Raw genomic sequence first — 20,096 nt, forward strand, 5'->3', positions numbered from 1 at the left:
AGGCAGCCTGCCACCACCGAGCACACCTCAGGGCATGCACAGGCAGGGGGCACTTGGCAAGTGCTATGAATACAGTCCTTTGCTGCTTACCCTTTTCCAAGTGAGAACTGCAGATTAAATCTACCTATAGTCTGCAAGACTATACCCTCAACCTTCCTAGGAAGACAGCACCAAGAACTTAGCTGAGGCTCTATTTTTCCTTTAGAAAGAAAAAGAGACAAAGAAAGCCTAAATGTCCTGTCAAGGGTTTAAGCTGTCTGAACAGACTTCTCTAGCTAAAGAAAAAAAAGATTCTGGCTCAGTAGCAACAGATCACAAGAATACAGGGTCAAAAGATACCTGCTGATAGAAACATTGTTAAATACATAAGTATTCTACCAAATGAGTTACAAAACTCATGATTCCCCTGTGTTGATTTAAAATTTTTAATCTTCTCTACAGCAATTTCATAGCTTTCTTGTGAAAGATTCTGCAAGTAAGCTGAGGAAGCGTGTAAGAGAGCAGGATGTCTCTAAATACGCACACAAACCACAGCCATCAGCCTCAAAGACCTCAAAGCACACTGGCTACAGTCACCAGCTACAGCCAGCACCATCCCCGATAGCAAGGGAAAAGAGAGAGACAAGCACTGACGGAATGTTTAATGCAACAGAACTTTAATATTTTTATACAAAGAAAGGCTTAAAATTGTAAATATTATGTATGCTAAAAACATGCAGCCTGATACGTCACACTGTCAAGAAAACACATTTCTTCGCATTTTCTCAGTTTTTGAAGTTGCAGGTGGGGCCACAAGCAGATTTGGTCCCAGGCGGGGAATGCCAAACTGCTGAGCTTGTGCGTTTGAAGTATCGAGGCTTGCTCTTGCCAAAAATATCCTCCAGCTTAGGGCTTGTAATTAACCCAAAGAGCTCATCAACATCCACTGGGTGATAGTATTGGTGGACAATGGCTTGATTAAGCTGAGACCCTTAAAAAAAACATATTAGAGAAGCAGACTTATGAACAGGTTCTCAGTGCTCTGCTTATGGTATCCCTTCCCTCAGAGCCAGCAAGATAGTTGCTCCTCTCCATCCATACCTGAAAAAAACTGTTGCAACCTGTACAGTGAGTACAATTAACAATTTTCCTGTTCATTGCAAAGCTCTGAACTCCAAACCCATCTTCAGGTTGCCAACAGTGCTTGTCTTAAGTCACTCTTCACCACACTAAAAATATCCCAAACCTACCACATCTTGGTTTCCCCTCAGGAGGAGGGGCTGCTTCATCAGTAGTGAGCCCCCACCATTCTTTTACCCCCTGAATCCAAAACACACATACAAGACTCTGGTTTAACTCCAACACAACAGCACTTGCAAGAAAACAGATCCGGTCCCCCTTGCAGCCAGCAGCTGCCAGCACTGCAGTCTCACACACTTCTGAACTGCACTTTAGGGAAGTTGAGATGACACTGAGCAAGTCCAGAAAGCTCCAACTTCCCAAGGAAAGAACTAGAGCCCAAAGAAACTTGGCACCTACCATCAGCCCAGGCAGGGACAGGCTTCCGAGGTGCACTCTCATCATCTGTGGAATCATCACTGTTCAGATCCATCCCATAGTTGTTTTCATTTACCTTGGGGGACCTGAAAATCTTCGTGCTCTTTGGGGGCTTTAAACAGGATGTGGAGATAGATTTCTGAAAGCACAGAGGAGGCACTTATTAGGGCAGGAAGCAGACCTTGCAGCCTGACAGAAGAGGTTGCTTTGCTAGGGCAGGCTAACCAGACCCATGCAGTCTGACCCCCTGCAGGCACTTCAAAGCTCTGGCACTAATGAGGCCAACAGACTGCACAAAGATCCCAGATGAGATCCCACAGCAATATAGCATTAAGGTATCTAGGTAGTATCCTCACACTGACCATAAGCCAAAAGTTAAAAGGTAAGTTGGCAATGCCCTATGTTGGGCAAGGAAGTTTACAGTAAAGGGAAGGTAGCCAGAAACAGACAGCAGACTTTCAAAGCAGATTTCACATTCATTTTCATCCTTAGTTCAAAAAACAGGAGACCAAAAAGGTTACTCAGCTGTGTATGGGAAGCCTTTGACCTACACATTATCTGTAATATTCTTACTTACAGGTAACTTGGGTTGAGATTTCCTGTAACACCCAGAAGTACTCACATCCCTCCTCTTTTTTTTGCGGGGTCTGATCTCTGTTCTGAAACCTTATCTTGCTGAAAGCCAAGCTGCAGCTCAGGACTGCGTACCACAGCAGGGAATGCAAACTGTTTGCTCAACCTGCAGCTCCCAAGCTGTGATGAAGGGCCTCCCAGTACCTGGCCAGGAAAAAAGCTAGGGCTCCATTTCACTTTGAAGCTGCAGGCTGGAACAGCACCAGTCAAAGCCTGGAGGGACCCCCAGCTTTGTGCTGAGGAACAGGAGATGACCAGAACACCTGACAGTTGTATGTAGCACAGAACCGACAGAGAGAAACCAAGAAGGCATCACTATGGAGAAATCCTCCCAAAACCTTAAGAGCTCAACATGCTGGTGGACCTCTCTGAAGTCTCTGAAGTGCCTGCATGCTAATGCATGCAGTACAGGACATATGCCTGATGAAATAGAGGTGTGTACAGTTACAGGACTACAGCCTTGTTGGGATCATGGAGATGTGGTGGGATAGCTCCCGTGACTGCAGAGCTGCAGTGGAAGGCTACAGGCTCCTTGGGAAGGACAGGCTGTGAAGAGGTGGAAAAGGACTTACCCTTTATATGAAGGAGAGGCTAAAGAGTGCAGAGAGTTCTGCCTGGGACGGGTAGACAAGGAGCTAACTGAGAGCTTTTGGGTCAGGATTAAAAGAGGGCAGGGATATAACTTCTGGTGGGGGTCTGCTACAGCCTGCCTGACCAGGAAGAACAAACTGATGCCTTCTGACAAACAGATAGGGGGGCTTAAGACCCCCGATACCTACTGGAGGCACAACACAGCAGAATATAAGCAATCCAGGAGCTTACTGGAGTGCAGCAGCAAGGGCAGCTTCCAAGAGATAGAGGAACCAACAAGGAGAGGTACTCTCCTGGACCTCACACTCACCACCAAGTAGTGGCTTGTTGGGAACAGGAAGGTCACAGCCTTGGGGGCAGTGCCCATGAGATGGTGACATTCAGGTTCCTGATGGCAGTGAGGTGGGCACATAGCAAACTGACAGCCCCACACTTCAGGAGAGCAGGTTTCAGCCTCTCCAAGCATCTGCTTGGAAGAGTCCCACAGCACAAGGCCCTGGAGGGAAGAGGAGCCCAAGAAAGCTGGTTAATATTCAAGGATCATCTCCTCCAAGCTCAAGATTGGTGCATCCTAACAAATCAAGCAACAGTGCCAGGAGGCCTGCATGGTTGAACAAGGCACTCCTGGCCAAAGAAACTCAGGATGGAAGTGTACAGAGGGCAGAAGCAAGGACAGGTAACCCGAGAGGAATGCAGAGACTGTCCAAGCATCCAGGAAACTGAAACCCAAATGAAATTGGATCTGGCCAAGGATGTACAGGACAAGGGCACCTCTAAATACATCAGTGATGAAAAGAATGAGAAGACGACTGTGGAAAACATGGGCCCATTGCTGAGCAGGATGGGGTACCCAGTTACACAGGACAAGGAAAGGCTGAGGTACTGACTGCCTTCCTGGCCTCAGTTTTCACCAGCAAGCTTTGCCTCCAGACAGCCCAGGTCCCAGAGGCCAAGGGGAAAGGCTGGAACAAGGCAGATGTGAGGGGAGGCAGCCACAGATGCTGAGCGAGCTGGCAGGCATCAGTGCAAGCAGGAGGACCTGGGGAACTACAGGGTAGTCAGGATCACTTTGGCCCCCGGGAAGGTGATGGAGTAGCTCATCCTGGAACCTATTTCCAAGGACAAAAGAAGTTACCCCCTGCCACCAAAAAAATGACAACCCACAAACAACAGGAGTAGTCAGCATGGATTCACCCAGGGCAAGTCCAACTTCACAAACTTGATTAGCTTTTAATGAAATAACCAGCCTGGTAGATGAGGGGAGAGCAGATGTTTACCTGGACTTCATGAAGGCCTTTGGCACTGCCTCTGATAAGATCCTCACAGATAAGCTGTTAGAACATGGTCTGAATGGGTGGACAGTGAGGTGGACTGAAAACTGGCTGAAGAGCCAAGCCCAGAGGGTAGAGATCAGTGGTACAAAGTCTAGCTGGAGGCCAGTAACCTGTGGTGTGCCCCAGGGGTCAACACTGGGTCTAATCTTGTTCAACATCTTCAGTAATGGTGTAGAAGATGTCAGAGCTCACCCTCAGCAAGTTTGTAGATGACACCAAAGCAGGAATGGCTGATGGACCAGCAGGTCGTGCTGCCATCCAGAGGGACCTGGACAGGCTGGAGAGAATGGCCACGGAGATGAAGGGACTGGAACCTCTCTCCCATGAAGAATGGCCAGAAGAGCCCGGACTCTTCAAGCCAAGAGTATTTGGAAGCTCAAGGTGGGAATCTTATCCACATATATAAATACCTGAAGGGAGGATGCAAAGAAGATGGAACCAGGCCCTTTCTAGTGGTGCCGAGTGTGCACAAAATCCAGGAGGTTCCATCTAGACATCAGGAAGCACTTCTTTTGCTATGAGGGTATTGAGCAGGCTGTCCAGAGTGGTGGCAGTCTCTCTCTTTGGAGAGATTCAAAAGCCATCTGAGAACAGTCCCAGGCTAGCTGCTCTAGGTGGCCCTGCCTGAGCAGGGGAGTTGGACCAGAAAACCTCCAGACATCCCTTCCTACCTTCACCACTCTGGAATTCTATGAACCCTGTATCTGCAGGGTACTTGGACTGAATGCAAACATAAGAATAAGAGAATGTAGAGGAAGTACACATATCTGTAGAAATACAAAAAGCATCACTGTACTCTGTGACTTGATCACTTTTTAGAACTTTTCTTCTCCTGGTTTTGTAGGAAAGCCCCAGGAGAACATACTACATACCTTCAAGTACTTGGCTTTTGTACACATGGCTCTACCACTCAAACCCATTCATGTGTTTCACAGAAGGTCTAGTTTCTATTCTTCAGAGCTCTCAAATTAGAGATAGAACAAAGAAGTCCAGCAAGATGAAGAGGTACCAGTCAGACACAGGACAAGAGAGCCTAGGAAGGAGAGTTTACTGGGAGAGGATGTACTCAGGGCTGTTTGGCTCTTTGAGCAATGTTTTCTGCACCCTTCCAGATTTCAGGAATAAACAGCTCCAGTTCAAACTCTTGAACATTCAAGCAGCTGTATAGCAAGACTTTACAGGCAGGTCTGAATGAGTTTTGCTACAGTGCAGCTAAAGGCTCTGCAGGCTAAACTGACACCTCATGATGTGCTGCCATCATGTGGTCATTCCCAACAGCTGTTCAAAGATAAAAGATTTGCTTTTCCTTCTGGTTCTCCTGTGCTGAGCTCTTGGCCAAGCACCAGAGAAGACAGGCTTCCCGGTCCTTGCTCTGCACAAACTCCAGTTAACCCCCTACAGCCTACATTAAATGATTTCACCTCCTGCTCATCTCCCTTCACCTCACTGCTTCACCACTGCTGAAGCATAAATTTGCAGGCTGATTCCAAACCACTGGAGTCAATTAGACACGACAGACCCATTTCAAGGGCTCCATTAGAACCTAAGCTCACCTTTACGGTTTTGCTCAGACACGTGTTGGAGGCAGCAGAGGATGATTCTGGTTGCTTGATTTTTTTCTCCTCTGCCAGCTGCTGCCAGGGCTCCTCCAGATCATCTTCTTCCTGTTAAGACATAAGAATTCAGTCATTCTTCATTTACGTTCACAGAATGAAAACAACCAGACTATCTCTGGAAATTTAGCCATATTTTTGGGGGCCCTTGATAAAATCCTCTGTCCCTGTCTTCTTCTGCATGGCAAAAGAATAAAAAAAATCAGAAATCATGCAGATGAACTGAGAGCTGACTTGGCTTGGTGAGATCAAAAAATCTTTTGCTCAGATCAGCAAGGTCTCTAGAGCCCACACTCACCTTTATCACCTTTACCGTGCTCACCCAGGTATCAGAAGTCATTGCAATGGATTCTGGTTGCCTGACTCTCTCCTCCTGCCCAAGCAGCTGGTACAGCTCTTTTGGGCTCTCTTTGGCCTAATAAAGAGGAAAGCTTTTCACTGCTAAAGCTCCTTTTCAACCCAAAGCGCTTTATCCAGAAGTTTCTCCTGCCACTATCCTTAGCAGGGAAGAACAACACATAGCTAACAAAGGCAGGAACTGTAGCCACTTCGAATTAGATTCAGCTTCTCCCTTTCTGGAGGAGTTTTGCTGTGTCTCACTCCAGCCCAGTTGCTGGTTATACATAAATAATTCAGACCTTCATTAAAATTATATAGGAAAAGATACAAGTTTGGACGTCATTAGCCTAGTGAATAAGAGCAGCAAGAGCAAAAAGGAAAGGAAGAATTTATCCTTAAGAGTAGCAGCATTTGGGACTTTTTTTAAACCAATGAAGAAGGCAGAAGAAAGAGTGACATTAACTTAAGAGTGGAAAGAAAATGTTACTGTGATATTTTGAGACAAGCAGACTAAGCCATGACATTCTTTGTGCAAGTGCAAATGAAGTTACATGAAGCTATATGATACCTGAAGCTTGTTATGGAGATCACTCTCCAAATACAGGAAAGGAATATATATATCTTTAAAGCATCTCTTACTAATTCCCATGCTCATTTAAACATCGGTGAACATAATTTGGAGATGTTCCTCAAAACTGTGATACTAATGTTAGGAGGCTGAGAATGCTCACCAGTCGACCAGAAAAATGACTCTGTAGCAGAACTAACTTATTCTTGTACAAACCCCAAACCCTTAGAAGGACATCATGTTTGACTCAGTTTTATTATATCTGTTTCCTCTAAATAAGGTAATAACAAGTTAAAAAGCTTCAAATGGTAACAGGACTTGGAAAGCAAATCCAATCTTAGAAAGTAAGTCCGCTTATTCCAGGCCTTACTGCTTTACAACAAAATTGTCACAAGACCTCTAACTCCCCACCTTCATGTATTTTTCAGTAAACACCACTGGCTCCAGCTGAGGTTGTGGGGACTTCTCTCCCCCCTGCTGTTTGAGATCCCTGGGGAGCAAAGCCACAGTTTAGTTACACAGGAAAGCATGTTCCACCCCACCCTGCTAGTGTTCTTACAGCCTCTTGCTTTAGCACCCCAAACCTTTGGGACATCACATGGCTGACTCACATCAACCTCCCAGTTCCAGCAATACTGTTTATATTTACTGCTTCACCATGCCTGTTGCTAAGTCCCCTTCTCCAGAATAGAAACAGGGTAATACCTCTCCTTTACTTGCTCCACCTGTCGCTGCTCTACAAGATGTTTCAGTTCCAAAGCTTTCTTTCCTTTTTCTTTCGCTTTATCTTCTCTCCTTTTCTGCAGTAGTTCATGCTGCTCAAATTCATCTTCCTCCTGAAGAAGAACCCTCGTAAGCCACCAACTCACACAGGGAAAGATTGTAGGATATGAAATGACTGCTTTGAGAAAACCCATGCTTGTTATATGCCATTCGTACCTTCTACAGCCTGCCCACCTGTTGAACAGTATTTCCCTTCCGTCTCCACAAGTTCCCTTGTGCTCAAACCCAACATCAACTGTCTAGACAGAAGTCTCGCAGCACAGATGCTTCTGTTTCCCCAAATCTCTGCAGATCCTGGCAGTAACTTCTCCCTGTTCCACCAGGCAGACCAGTACACGGGTTCCCTGCTATTCCTTTCCTTTTCTACACGCAGAAGGAACCTAAAGTTGCTCTTACCACCTTCAGGGTTTTCTGTTTCCATGCGTCAGTTTCTCCAGGTTTCTTTGACAGTTTTTTCTTGCTCCATTCCTCTGACACTCTCTCTTCCCGCACTTGTGAGAGGCGCACCTGAGAAAGACATTTGTCTGCTCCACTGCCCGAGGATGCACATCACAGCCTTTTCCAAATGGAGGATGGGGAGAGCCTCTCCAGTCTGATACTTCAGCTCTGAGACTTCACAACTAAGAAGCCAGCATCCAACAAGAGGCTGACGTGCACTGGGTTTAGCACCAACCTTGTGCACCAAGTCTGACACTTACTACAGGTCATGTGAAGAGACACCCACCACCTGGAGAGTCTGGAAGAAAGAACAGAGACCGTTACCCAACTCCAAAATACATGCTTTCATCCTGTGTGTGATTCTCTGCAGAACAAGGTTCTAGTTTATGTTTTGCCTGCAGCGCTGCTGTCAACTGAACTGCAGTACAAATTGGGGATCTGAAAGCTGACTGAGCCCCAGACACTGTTCCTTTACCTGAGCTGTCTATCCCAATAAAAGCACTGGCACGTGCACAGCAGGAGACTAGCCAGGGCTACGTGTACTTTTGGCTGCTCAGGTTTCGGGAAAGGCTGAAAGGAGCACAATTCCTCTTCTTCCAGGGCTGACTCTTCCAAAGCTCAGTTTAGTCCGCCCCCCAAAAGGCTGGTCCACTCAACCATCCATCTCCCTGGAGCTCTACCCAGGCCAACCAGGCACAGCGTCCCTCAGCCCTGCAGAACCTGCACTGCTGTACAGAAGCTGCACCACCACCTGCACACAACTATCAACAGCTGATCCTGGCACACTCAACCTCTATAGGTCCTCAAAAAAGGGTAAGGGTAAAGCTTTAAAAACAGACCATACAAACACACACACAGCCGCCACCACATCTACTAGTCACGAGCACTCCTTGCTCACTTGCTAGCTGTTCTTTTTCCTGCCATGCTTCTGCAGCCCCCTGTAGCCACCATGGCTTTGCTGTCTGCAACACTGTGCAAACAACTGAGTGCACTGTAAGCCCAGTAACTGTCTCACCTGCAGGGCCTTTTCACAAGACAGTCAAGGGATGCTACCACATTCCTTGAATGCAGAGCACCGTAAACGCTGCATGTCAGAACAGGAACAGTTAGAATCACTACAGAGGTATGGAGAACAAAGCCCTCCCCTTGTTAGACAGAGAATTTCAAAGTATTTTAGATGCAGACTTACCCACCACCCGATTAGTCACCATCAGCAGCAACCCAGTGCTTGCACACATCGTGCCAGTGGCCTGTCTGCACCCGCTCAGTCTCACAACTCCCTGACATAACACCATTGTCCCGAGTGGCCCAAAGCTTGGCCAGGCTTCTTACCTTCTCATCATTCTGTAAAGTCTTCTGTTGCATTCGCTTCTTCTTCTTCTCTTCTTCCAGTTGTTCCACCCGCTCTCGAGCCTGAAGTGCCTTCCTCAGACGCTCTTCCCTCTTTCTGGGCAGTGCATGTGCGAGAGGGGCCTGTTAGCTTTGTTTTATCCTCTAACACAGAGGACGACAGGGGGACAAGGACTTGCCTTGGTACCAGGGGCTTGTGGCTCATTTTTTAGCACAGCAGCCTGCCACAGATTATGCAAAAACAGTTATTTTGCTTTGCCTGAGTTTAACCTCAACTCGTATCTGCATTAGGTCCACTGGAAATCAGCAGGTGCTTTGCACTGATGCAGTTCTTACTGCAGCGAGCCATGAGCAGCACTGCTCAGGGTGCCCAGGGACCATCACATGCTAAAGGTCCCTTCCAAGTGGGGGAGGCAAAGCACGGTACAGCAGTGCTGCCTGCCTCACAGGAAAAGCCTTCAAGGCAATTCTGTGCTGAGCCTGGGAAGAAGCAGGAGGTAAGGGATCCAACTCACTGCTTCATTTCTGCCTGCCGCCGTCTCTTTTCCTCCTCCACTTTCTTTCTCCTTTGTTCCTCAGCCTCCTGCTTCTTCCTCAGGCTTTCCAGTCTCTGTCGCTCCTTCTTCTGAAAGGAGATGATTTCAGACTATAATAATTGCTGGGACCTGTTTCTGCCCTCAGGCTGCTTGTGCACAGGCAGCTAGAGGCTAGGCAGCCTGCTAAACAAAGAAGTCACTGTCAGAGTCATATTCACCCACACACAGGGATGGGAAGTGAGTAGTAGGGAAGAAACAATGCAGCACTTATTCAGGTGCACCATCTTCCTAGAGCAGAAGAGTCATTGGGATGGGATAGAAACATTTCAGTCCTTCATCTGTACAGAATGCGTTCAGTCAAGAAAGTTACCCAGCATGTGGGTGGCCACCTGTAGAAAACTACTGGCCTGGGACACAGCTACCTACATCAGCAGCTGGGAGAAATCAGGGAGAAGATGCAGAATGCAAGTAGTCATGCTTAGAGGCCAAAAAGGTTTCTTAGTAGTTCCCTTCCCCAGCAGAAGGCACCTACAGAGAGATCCTGGCACGGCCAGTTTACAGTTTTGGACAGACAACAGGAGAGCCGCGTGGATGCCAGCGTGAGAGGAAAGAGCTGTCAGTGCTTGTGAAGCAAGAAGCACAGCCCTTACAGTCTTCCAGCCCCACAGTTAAAGGTGTCATTACTTACAACAAAGTCCCCCTGTAGAGGAGAGAAAAATTATTCATCATTTGGATGAAGCACTAGAACCCCACTGCACACTAACCCTATTCTCAGCTGCAGTTCCTTGTCAGTAACATGGTAGGGAACCCACTGCCCGACCCCACACTGCTCATCTCTCAGCCCTGCAGCAGCCAACCATGCAACACACGAGGGCAGAGCCCCATTGCAAAGGGAAAAGCTTCCCACTTTCCCCACCATCCTAGAATATAAAGTGTTTCTGCTGACCATAGACAGAGCAGCTGAAAATTCTCTGCATTTGAGGACAGTTTGACGGATGGTGCTAAAAACCCCAGGCCAATAACAGTGTTTGTGGACAGGTGATGCTAGCTAGGCAAGACCATTTGCCCTCCCTGGGAAAGTGGTAGAATCACGAGGACGACTTCTTTGTTAGGACCTACGCTGACCCATGGGAGCCAACGGAACGAGGAATACATCCATGCTTTTCTAAGCAAGCAGTTGTCCTGCCACTCCCCCATACGTGATCCTCTCCTTCACCTCTGTGAGGGGAGGCGGGACTCTGACACACCTTAGGATCAGGTCGGGTGGGAGTGTTGTGTTTGATCAAGTTCTTTATCACACTCCCATGTCCTGCAGGCCCAGGGCTTGCGAGTAGCTGGCTTCTCTGCACTGCCTGCAGGAAGTTTTTCAGGGGTCTGACAACCTAAGAGGAAAAAATGGAGGGAAGTAAGTACTTGCCAGGGAAAGGGAGGCAAAGACGACAGTGGGACCCACTGACCTTACTAGCGGGAGAGGCAGAACGTGGAGCCTGGTTGGTAGAATTGACGTGCTTGTCTTCCAAAGGGGCGCGACCTCCTGGCTGCTGCCCATTCCGTACAACGCCCATTCTTTGTTTACAGCTCCTTGTCCTGTTGGCATCAGGAAGAGCATTAGCTGACCATCACGCTCCCCAAGTCTTGTCAGAATTGACTTGCGGTTACACAGCTCCCTCTGCCTGCTCGCTGCTACCAGAGGAACTGGGCCTCCTAGGAGGCCAGCCAGCTCTGGAGCAGGAGGAGCACCATCCGGCCATAAATGAGGACAGTGGACACACGGCAACTTGGAAGGGGAATATCCAAGTTCCAAACCATAGATACACATCACTCCTACTCTTATGCAATACTCGGATTCCCAGCAAGCAAGGTATCTGTCACAGCTGGTATTAACCACACAAGATCGATGTAATCCACATGTTTCCACATAGCCAGTCCAGTCCACCCCACTGGCAGAGCTTTATTCGCTTTATAAATACCTTGGATGCTCACAGATTTGCCCACGTCACAAATGCCTTCATGTGCACCCCCTAATTCCCGGGGAAACAAGGGGACTACCTCACTGCACAACTGTGGCCCAGCCCAGCAGCAGTTCCAAGGAAGGCTGCAGCTCCTGACACATTGCTAATTAACCACATGAGAACAGAGGTTACTGCTACTCCCCCTTCCCACCCACTACCTGCAGCAAATTCACCCCAGCAAAACAGGGACAGGAGACAGGCTGAGGACAAAGCTAAAAGCAGCTGAAATCTCACATGAAACACCAATAATATAATCAGTGAGGAAACAAGTCAGACATTCCAGACACTTGCACAAGATAAAAATAAATAGGTTGGTCACCTGCTCATGTTGCCTTCTGAAACTACTCCCAGACCACCCCTTTATGAACCACTCAGTCACAGCTAAGCTGCGAGATAAGTGCAATCTTAGTCATCTTTGCTGGTCAGTGCATGAACTAATGTGTCTGGGACCCAGGTCTGGCCTGGGAAGCAAAAAAGGCTCAAGTCACAAGGAACTTCCACAGCCAAATGGTCAAAGTAGATTTCAAGACTTCACTGCAGGGCAGCACGGGAAACACCCACCCAAAGGTTTTAAGCAAGCTACTTAAAATGCCAAGCCATGCCACTGGTTCATTCCTCTTCTCCCTTGCAAGTGTCTCATACCAGATGCATGAAGGACTCTCCTGGGACTTGGCACCGTGGGCTTGTTCCTGGTTCGTGTTCTGGGGTTTATTGTTTGGATTTACACTGCCGCCTGTGAAGAAATCTGTAGTCAGCACCACGTGCAAGGCATCCTGCAGGGCTTACCTGTCCGCAGCTTTTGTGCTCAGAGCCCCATGGTGTGTAACCAACCCACGGAAGCAGAAGCCTGGGTTTCTACCTCAAATATCAGTGTTGCACATGTACATTGTGAAGTGTGCCTCTTGTACAGAGGCTTCTGCACAGGCACAACCTCCCCACCAAAAGGACTCCAGGTCCTCTTACTTCCACTCCAGCTAGAGCTGCTTATGGGATCCTACAGCTGTCACAGGGGACAAACAAAAAGCCTGAATGTCCCCTTGCTTCAAGGCGCAGTAAATAAGTGTGACACATACCCTCACATCATGTAAACCCAAAGAGGAAAGGGATGTCGAGGCCCTTTAACACATGGGAGACCCCAAGCCTGGGAGTGTTCTTTCAAGAACAACTCAACATTACCTTCATTATTCCCTGCCTGCTGTTCAGGAGGAGATGAGTGCTGTGCAGGAGGGCTGGCAGCTTTTCCATCTTTGCTTGAAGTGAGGAAGTTTTCAGGAACCTACAGGAAAAGGAAACAAACATTATCTCAGCACAGTTCCTCCAAAGGAGCAAGGCTGTCATGCACCCGCTGCCCTAAAAAAGCCAGTTGCTCCCAGATACAACCCTACTGCTAACCCAGGGACTCTTCCTCTCAGCTGGAGCTGTGCTGCGTGTACACCAACTGACTCACTGCAGTAACCGGGGGGTCTGCTCGAGGAACACTAGCCTCTACATGAAAAACAACAGTTACCCAGTATTTCTCATCCAGAGCAGGACGCTTTAGTGAACCTGGATGATGAAGTCTAATCAAAGTGCCTCAGGAGGGACAAGCAGCTTAAATTTAATGTAAATGTATGTAAAAATACATTTTGGAGAGACAAATTTCAAACTGCAGATATCTAGTCTGTACCAATATCCTAGTCTTTCAAATTCTAGATATTCTAGAAAGACAAAGCCCTTTAAAGCATCTCAGGTTACGGTATCACTGTGCACTTCAAATGCCATTATGGTACATTCACAAGAGGATAAACAACAAGAGTCACTGAAGCACAGCATCCAGGCTGCCCGCACACACACCCAGGACATGCTTTCCCCTACCTGTTAAGCTGCTACCAGCCACCACCACCACCCACAGCAGCATTTCCACCGCTGCCGCTTCCCAATGCCCCCACGAACTGCTCCGAGGCAGCCAGCCCCTCTCTGCTGGGTCAGTTTTCACACAAGCTGGTTCACAGCACCATCATGCAAGATGTTTTTGCCAGCTCAAAGGATGGGATGGGTTTCTTTGTCTTGCTAGCGTTGCAGACTTACGTAACTTTACTGGTAAAGCACAGTAAGTTGAACTGCCCTTCTGACTTCCGCAGCTCAAGCCAGCCAGGCAATAGAGACAAGCTAAGAATACACACAATTACCACGCCCAGATGACAGGCAAAAGCTTGATGACTTTTAGAAGCCTGTCCAAACACCTCTGAAAACTCCATCCTAGAGGAGTTAAAGGCACAAAAGGTCTCCATCTCCCAGCAGCCAGTGAGCCAACAGGAGTAACCAGCTGCCTAGGTATTTGAACGGCCATGGTGTCCACCTCAGCGGCTCCTTTGCTGAGCTTGAAGTGATATGCGAATAATCCCTGGGCCACGTTCCCTGCTTCCAGTGGTAACGCTTCTTTTGTTGAGCGATTGGAAGATAGGTCGTTCCTTAGAACTCACCTTTTCACTTTGGGAGTTCAGTTCTGGTCCAGATCTGTAGAAAGAAAGTCTATTTTAATTTTGTCAATTCCCTGCGAAATAAAACAAACGCTACTTTGTTCTTGGTGCACCTCTACCAGGACAGCATTCAGAAGGGTGAGTTACAGGCAATAAAACTACAGACCTAGCCTACAGGACCAAGGAAAGTACAGGAAATTTAAGTACATCCAGACGGAGGCACAAGCCTGTTTGAGCCAGACCATGCAGGGGTGGAGATGTAAATTCTTCTGATGGACTGTTCCACCACACTGCTGAACGTAATAGTGAACTTTGTCCTCCCCTTTGTCTGCAGAATTTCCACGCGGCAGGTCCAAAGGAAGTGCTATGAACCTTTTGAAGACAAAGCACTACCTGTTCACCTGTCAGGTCCGACAGGCTGAGTAACCTCCAGCACCACCAGGCACCCAGAGGCTGGTTACAGCCAGTAATCCAGGACTGGATTCAGGTGATGGCAGCCAACACCAGGCAGAGCAACTGCTAGCAGGCTCTCAGGGCTTGTGGCACAGGGACAGATCCTGCACTCATGCAGTGACCAGCCTCACTGTACCCTGAAGAGGCTTCTGAAAAGGGGGGGCTGCATCTGAACAGCACAAACGTTGGAATATCAGAGCCCAAGCGACAACACCACCTAAAATAGTCAATTACAAAACCAGCCCTGTATCTGTAATACAGAAGCAACCCCTATAGCTTCCTTGTGTGCTTTTTTGTGGTTTCCTCCTGCCTGCTTTATGTGCCATGCTCACCTCACGTTGCTGGTCACATCTCCTTCCACAAAAACCTCCAAGGAGCTTTGACCTGAAGGAGAAAAACAGAAGCCAGCATAACATAAACCAGCTCGGGGATTTCAGTCTGAGCCTTCCCAACAGTGGCAGTGCGTGCGTGGTAGAGCTCTGGTCTCTGTACAGGCTTCTCCCAGGGAACATGCTGATTGCTCATCTCAGCTTTCCACACCATGAACCACCACCTCCCTCGAGTGTCACTGACAAGCTGAGGTAGGCTGGGAAGGCAGAGAACCGAAGCAGCAGATCCTCCTGGCTGCAGGCTGCTCCAGCTGCACAAACATGCTCACGCCTGTGTCACTGTGATAGCATTTCCCCGTCAATTGACTTCAGCTCCTGCCTCCCTGCGGTTTTATGCAGGAGATTCGGTGAATTTTCACCGACTCCATTCCCCCCCCCTCCCCACAACACCTCTTGGATGAGAGTGTTTTTAACAAGTGCCTAGATACGGCGTGACTCAAAGCTGACAAAACTAAATACCAAAAGGCATTAGTGCCTTATTAGAAGCTAATCTGACTTCAGAAGCAATGATTTTAAAAAGCATTAATTTGAAAACCTTCCCAGGAACAGCAAAAACAAGGGACATGAGGAGTTTAGTGCTACCTGGAACAGTCTGGATTTCTGGATCTCATTTCCTCAGATGACTGTGCTATTTAGTTCTCTGTCCCTCTATGCTGTCTTCACCCAAAAAGCATTCAAATTCCTCTGCCAACCTGAGCCAAAGTTCAGGAAGCAGAGTCACCCAGTTCCTGGGGACTTTTTGAGGAGCTGGCAGAAGATACTCGAGTTAAAGCCCCTCCCCAGGGAATGCAATAGCCTCGTCTGATCAAGCCACCGAGCAGCCAAACCATACAAACGGCTAGCAGCAGGCAGACTGCATTTTCCATCCCACTTTTTAAAACCCATCTGCAACCTGTGTAAGCCAGCCTCCAGTCCCTGCGCCTCAGCAGACACCCCCTTCATCTGCCGTGGCAAAACATGCAGCAAAGCCTGAGACACAGTGCAATAAGGATCTGAAGCGTGCACTCTTAAGTGATGGAAGCCACGAAGCCGATTGCTGAGGAGACTAGGAAGAGCTGGAGTTAACATGGATGAGCAACTCCGCAGCTACTTATTGCTTACTGCAAAGCTGAGAAGCTGATTTAGCAAAATGAACGTGCTCGGTAACAGAAAGAAACTTACAGCTCACTCTGCTGGAGGCAGAGGATGATTCTCGTGCTGCTGCTGCCTTCTTTGAGATGGCCCTGCTGATGGACTTCTGAATCATGCTCTCTCTTTTGCTGGCCAGTGAATATTTTTCTGACAAGGAAGTCCTACGGTTTTTGTGGGGGCCACCCACAAAGCTTTGGCGTCCAGAGCAACGGCGTGTTTTGGATTTCGTTGCAGCCCTTTTGTAGTTGGGATCCTGGAAAAGCACCTTTTCGAGGTCTTGAGGAGACAGATCTCCTCGGAGCGTGGCAGGATCTCTTTTTCTAGCAGCCTCCGTTGTGGGGGTACTTGATCTTCTTTGAGGGGCCTCTTCCCCATCCCTTGCTGCCTGCTCGCCAGGGATCACAGTGACAGCAGGAACATCGTGCCGTTCAGTAGCTGCATCCCCCTTGGGCACCTGCTCCCCGGTGAGAGTTTTAAAGGCTGCACCACCACCGTCGGCACCGTCTCCCTCTGGTGATAGCTCAGCCTGAGGACCATCATCACAACCCGCTTTTGCCACACGACCTTGTACTTCTGCAGGCAGTTTCCCAGGCGGTGCTGGAAGCTCAGTTTTAACACCGAGCTGAGGCTTCGCCGCACAGTCGGGCACAGAGACCTCCTCCCCCTGCCCGCTGGGGTTCTGGGGCTGCTCTTTGCTGTGGCATCTTTGGGAACCCGGCTTGGAAGATGCTAGTTTGACACTGCTTCTCCTTCTGGACAACCTGAGATAAAAAACAACCTGCGGTGAAGTGACACAGGTCTCCCATTCCCAAATGATCTCAGAACAAGCAGCAGACGAGCTCTGAAGCATACCTACAGGCTGCGTCCCTCCACCTGTTCCCTCTCACAACCCACCTTTTATCACTGGCTAAACACAGGAGCTGAACCCTGGAAGCTCTCACCACATGCTTTGGCAGATCTAGTTGGAATAATTTAGCAATTACTCCTTATTGTTCTTCACTGCCCTCAAGATTATTTTTTCTGAATGTTGCCACTCCGCACCACAGGCAGGAAGACAGGACACAGACCCTCAGTCCAACTATCCCAGCTACCAGCCTGGCACATTGGATTTACTCAAAACTAAATGCTGCATCATGCAGACACAAAGTGGAGCAGCTGAGGTACGAGGACACTCACTGCCCTTTTCAGATGATAACCCACAGCCCCAGCCAGAGCTGGCATCAGAGGACAATAAAGTCAACACCACCCCGTTTGCCCCACGCAAAGTACAGGGACAGGAACAAATTCTGGACTGAGTACCACCTGTACAGCTAGGACTCTCAAATTCCTTGAATTACTGTTATTTGAGTGAAAAATGCCAGGTTCAGTGAGTGTCTCTAGCTCTACTGCTTCAGCTAATCCCCACCAACTCCTTCACTGGGAAGGTTCCCAGTGAAATTCAGCACTGAAATCCTCTCCTCTGCATCAGCTAACTTGACACGAGAAGATGGAGCCTTACACTTGATCAGCAAGCCAAGAACAACCTCAGCACTCCACAGAAATGAAGGCTCCATCACCAAAGTGACCTGGAGGTAGCTCAAGGGTGGAGATTGGAAACAAAGACGAAGAGGAGAATCAATGTGGAAATGCACAGCAGCTGAAAAACACAGCTAAGAAAACCCACTGCGACATGAACTAGTTAAGTGAATGATAGCTCACCATCTCTGGGGAAAGACTACCAGCAAGCAGCTATTTGTCTTACTGCCAGTAATCAAGTCAATACCCTCTGCCCTCCTTCCAGGTTTGTTCTCTTAATTTCTCACTCTGACCTCTAGCAAGAAGGGGGGGACTTTTAACTCAAGATAGAAAAAAAGACTATTAATTGGGAAATCTGTAACTAGCAACATGCTAAGAGATGGGTTTTAAAATACATACTGAGGAAGACAGGGCAAGGGAAACACCAATGGCCCAACCCTGCAGGACAGACATGCTAGGCTTCAGCATGGACTTCCTCTTGACAAACAACCACCTAACCTTTCAACGTTTTCATCACATCAGCAGGTCTTCCTCCTCAAAAAGAAGTTTAAATGAAGACAAACACAAACAAGAGTCATCTCCTTTAGGGGAGCAGCCAAGCTGCCATCCAGCTGCTACCTGAAAGCAAACAGTATGTCCTCAGAGCTCTCCCTGTTTAGATCCACAGCATTTTCTTCTTCTGCCCTCCTTCACCACACACACACTCACAGACTTCCCACGCTTCCTTACTATTCTTGCTGTTCTCTCCATCCTCCATTTCTAATTTGACATTCTTTCAGTTCTAACTTCCTGTCCAACTTCTGTGTTCTTTTCCACCACAGTTATCAAAATATAAGGTAAAAACCAGTTTATTACCATGTGTTCAGTTCCTAGGTTTGGGTCACGCTACAGCAATTACCAGCACGTCTCCCCTTAGATCTCAGCAAATGCTTCTCCAAAGGAAAGGTTCTCACAACCACCTTACCACTAACTATAAGACGAGAGCAGATGCAGTCAGCTACCATGAAGATACAGCATCAAGGAAGTTAAGTAGCATCATGCCCAACGCCATCCTGTGTTGGCATCCGTTTGCAGACAACTGTCTGCAAGAGGAGTTCCCCCATAAACCCTCCCAAAATAAGTAGATCTTCTACGTAAGGAGTCCTAGCTTGCTTTCTGTTGAACCTACTGACTGATAGAGAAGAGAGAAAGAAGAAAGAAGTAATGAGAAAGTTCAGCTGCTTGACATTACTGCTACTGCTCCTACCTCCTTTTGCTGAAAAGTAAAAAAAAAAAAACACAGAAAACCTTCACGATCATAGGATGCATACAATTCCCCTCATAGTTTTAGTATTTCTGTCTAATTAGGGCTAGTTTTAAAAGCCTCCAGTATGAGCATTTATAAACAAGTCACTTGGAACTTCCACTTCAGCTTCATTCCTAATCCCTTTGAGCCCTTCCTGCCTGTTAGCTTAAGCTATGACAACAGACATGACACTTTTGCATGTTACTGGTGGCAAGCTGCATTCTCAGGTGAACACCAGGAGCAACATTAGGCCAAAAGGTGTGCTGAAAAAAAATAAAGCAAAATAAAAAAATTTCAAACAAAAAATAATTTTTTGTTTCCAACCAAAAGAGTTACAACAAAAACTGAGAGTGAAAGACTATAACCAACTGCATTCCAAACTTTCACAGGAATCAACGTTGAATAGTCTTAACATGCCCTTTTCAACTCAATGTTTACTAACTCAAGAAAAGAGCGGCTATTTCACACGTATGTATGTGTGAACAGTTAAAGTCTTATTTCTCCCTCCAATACCATACAGAACCAGGACAAGGCGCCTCACCCACCTCCTCCTGGTTGGCACGCTCTCATCTCTCACAGACGAAGACTGACGCTTCTTGGGGTGTCTCCGCTGTGACGGCTTCTTGGGCATTAACCCAGGCTCAGCCTGGAAGTTGCTGTTGAGGAGACAAACACAGAAAACAGAGGTTGACCCCCAGCGATCCCACACCCTGGGTGAGCCGAGAGGCACCCCAGAGCCACCCCCTACCTCTCCAGCAGCCTCCTGCCCTGCTCCTCCACCTCCCGCAGCCAGGCCAGGTGCTTGTGCTGGGCGTTGTGGAGGAACTGGGAGAACCTCTGCTCGCACACCTCCAGCAGCCGCCAGGGACCCTCAGCCTCCGCCATGACTCCCCTGAAACACAGGAGGGGAGGTGAAAGGGGGCAACGCTGCCTCCCTGAGACAGGAGAGGGCTCCCCAGGGAGGCTGAAACCCAGGAGGGGAGATGGGGGCCCCTAAGGGAGGCTGAGATAAGGGAAGGGAGGGTCCTTCAATGGATGCTGCCCCCAAGACCCGGGAGGAGAGGCGGGGCGCCCCCAAGACCCGGGAGGAGAGGCGGGGCGCCCCCAAGACCCGGGAGGCCTCCCACCCAC

The 20,096-nt window shown here is 48.2% G+C and overlaps 1 protein-coding gene across 1 annotated transcript; it reads right to left on the reverse strand.

The window, feature by feature from the left end:
- Positions 1-754: 754 nt before the first annotated feature.
- Positions 755-19,850, reverse strand: LOC118249874 (inner centromere protein-like). Its single transcript, XM_050710821.1, has 18 exons — positions 19,714-19,850; positions 19,511-19,621; positions 16,196-16,926; positions 14,978-15,029; positions 14,196-14,229; positions 12,910-13,009; positions 12,376-12,466; positions 11,179-11,308; positions 10,969-11,103; positions 9,701-9,810; positions 9,168-9,282; positions 7,794-7,904; positions 7,320-7,450; positions 7,026-7,104; positions 6,015-6,122; positions 5,648-5,758; positions 1,519-1,675; positions 755-970 (listed from the first exon to the last, which is right to left on the reverse strand). Exons 1-18 carry the CDS (start codon positions 19,848-19,850, stop codon positions 765-767), a joined length of 2,649 nt encoding a protein of 882 aa, XP_050566778.1. The 3' UTR covers positions 755-764.
- Positions 19,851-20,096: the final 246 nt, after the last annotated feature.

The sequence above is a fragment of the Cygnus atratus genome, chromosome 5 (assembly GCF_013377495.2).
Source record: "Cygnus atratus isolate AKBS03 ecotype Queensland, Australia chromosome 5, CAtr_DNAZoo_HiC_assembly, whole genome shotgun sequence".
Classification (NCBI taxonomy): domain Eukaryota; kingdom Metazoa; phylum Chordata; class Aves; order Anseriformes; family Anatidae; genus Cygnus; species Cygnus atratus.